The 1,736-nt window shown below is 57.1% G+C and overlaps 1 protein-coding gene across 1 annotated transcript in view; it reads right to left on the bottom strand.

The window, feature by feature from the left end:
- Nucleotides 1-1,663: 1,663 nt before the first annotated feature.
- Nucleotides 1,664-1,736, bottom strand: part of LOC308331788 (non-homologous end joining factor IFFO1-like) — a gene marked incomplete at both ends in the record, with an annotated part of 33,359 nt that continues 33,286 nt past the window's right edge. Inside the window, one exon of the mRNA XM_080787281.1 lies at nucleotides 1,664-1,736. This exon is cut by the window's right edge and continues 57 nt beyond it. Within this exon, the coding sequence (XP_080643407.1) occupies nucleotides 1,664-1,736 (73 nt within the window).

Genomic DNA, 1,736 nt, shown 5'->3' with positions numbered 1-1,736 from the left:
GGGGAGAACATGTGAGGGTACCTACCCTATAGGGGACACGGGGAGAACATGTGAGGGTACCTACCCTAGGGGACACGGGGAGAACATGTGAGGGTACCTACCCTATAGGGGACACGGGGAGAACATGTGAGGGTACCTACCCTAGGGGACACGGGGAGAACATGTGAGGGTACCTACCCTAGGGGACACGGGGAGAAAATGTGAGGGTACCTACCCTAGGGGACACGGGGGAGAACATGTGAGGGTACCTACCCTAGGGGACACGGGGAGAACATGTGAGGGTACCTACCCTAGGGGACACGGGGAGAACATGTGATGGTATCTACCCTAGGGGACACAGGGGAGAACATGTGAGGGTACCTACCCTATAGGGGACACGGGGAGAAAATGTGAGGGTACCTACCCTAGGGGACACGGGGAGAACATGTGAGGGTACCTACCCTAGGGGACACGGGGAGAACATGTGAGGGTACCTACCCTAGGGGACACGGGGAGAACATGTGAGGGTACCTACCCTATAGGGGACACGGGGAGAACATGTGAGGGTACCTACCCTAGGGGACACGGGGGGGGGGACATGTGAGGGTACCTACCCTAGGGGACACAGGGGAGAACATGTGAGGGTACCTACCCTATAGGGGACACGGGGAGAACATGTGAGGGTACCTACCCTAGGGGACACAGGGAGAACATGTGAGGGTACCTACCCTAGGGGACACAGGGGAGAACATGTGAGGGTACCTACCCTATAGGGGACACAGGGGAGAACATGTGAGGGTACCTACCCTAGGGGACACGGGGAGAACATGTGAGGGTACCTACCCTAGGGGACACGGGGAGAACATGTGAGGGTACCTACCCTAGGGGACACGGGGAGAACATGTGAGGGTACCTACCCTATAGGGGACACGGGGAGAACATGTGAGGGTACCTACCCTATAGGGGACACGGGGAGAACATGTGAGGGTACCTACCCTATAGGGGACACGGGGAGAACATGTGAGGGTACCTACCCTAGGGGACACGGGGGGGAACATGTGAGGGTACCTACCCTATAGGGGACACGGGGAGAACATGTGAGGGTACCTACCCTATAGGGGACACGGGGAGAACATGTGAGGGTACCTACCCTAGGGGACACGGGGGGGAACATGTGAGGGTACCTACCCTATAGGGGACACGGGGAGAACATGCAAACTCCACACAGAAAGGCCCTTTCGCCAACCCCCGCCTCGGGGTATGGGCGCTTATGACGCAGAGGAGAGAACACGCCCACGGCGTCCCCAGCGGGAATCGAACCCAGGACCTTCTAGCTGTGAGGCGACTGTGCTTCCAACGTGCCAAACTGTCAAAACAGTTTAATCAAAAGTTTTTTGAATACATTCAAAGCCCCAAATTAGGGATGCCAGATTTTTTTTTTACTAATCAGGATTCTGCTGTATCATGTGTGTATGTGTGTTTATGTGATAATGGCTACTACACCTGCATGTCAACAAGGTTTGTGGCCTGTATGTGTGTGTGTAGTATAGGAGTCAGAGCCCTCGAAATGCAGTCACTCTGCGGTCATCCCCGCTCTGTCCAGTAGGGGGCGGCAGAACCCTCGCAGTCTGCGGTCATCCCCGCTCTGTCCAGTAGGGGGCGGCAGAACCCTCGCAGTCTGCGGTCATCCCCGCTCTGTCCAGTAGGGGGCGGCAGAACCCTCGCAGTCTGCGGGCAGCGCTGCGTGGTTCAGCGTC

The sequence above is a fragment of the Protomyctophum bolini genome (genome assembly GCF_963924005.1).
Source record: "Protomyctophum bolini genome assembly, chromosome: 17".
NCBI classification, from domain to species: Eukaryota; Metazoa; Chordata; class Actinopteri; order Myctophiformes; family Myctophidae; genus Protomyctophum; species Protomyctophum bolini.
Note: the sequence above shows the minus strand (reverse complement) of the source record. Positions and strands in the feature narration are given on the sequence as shown.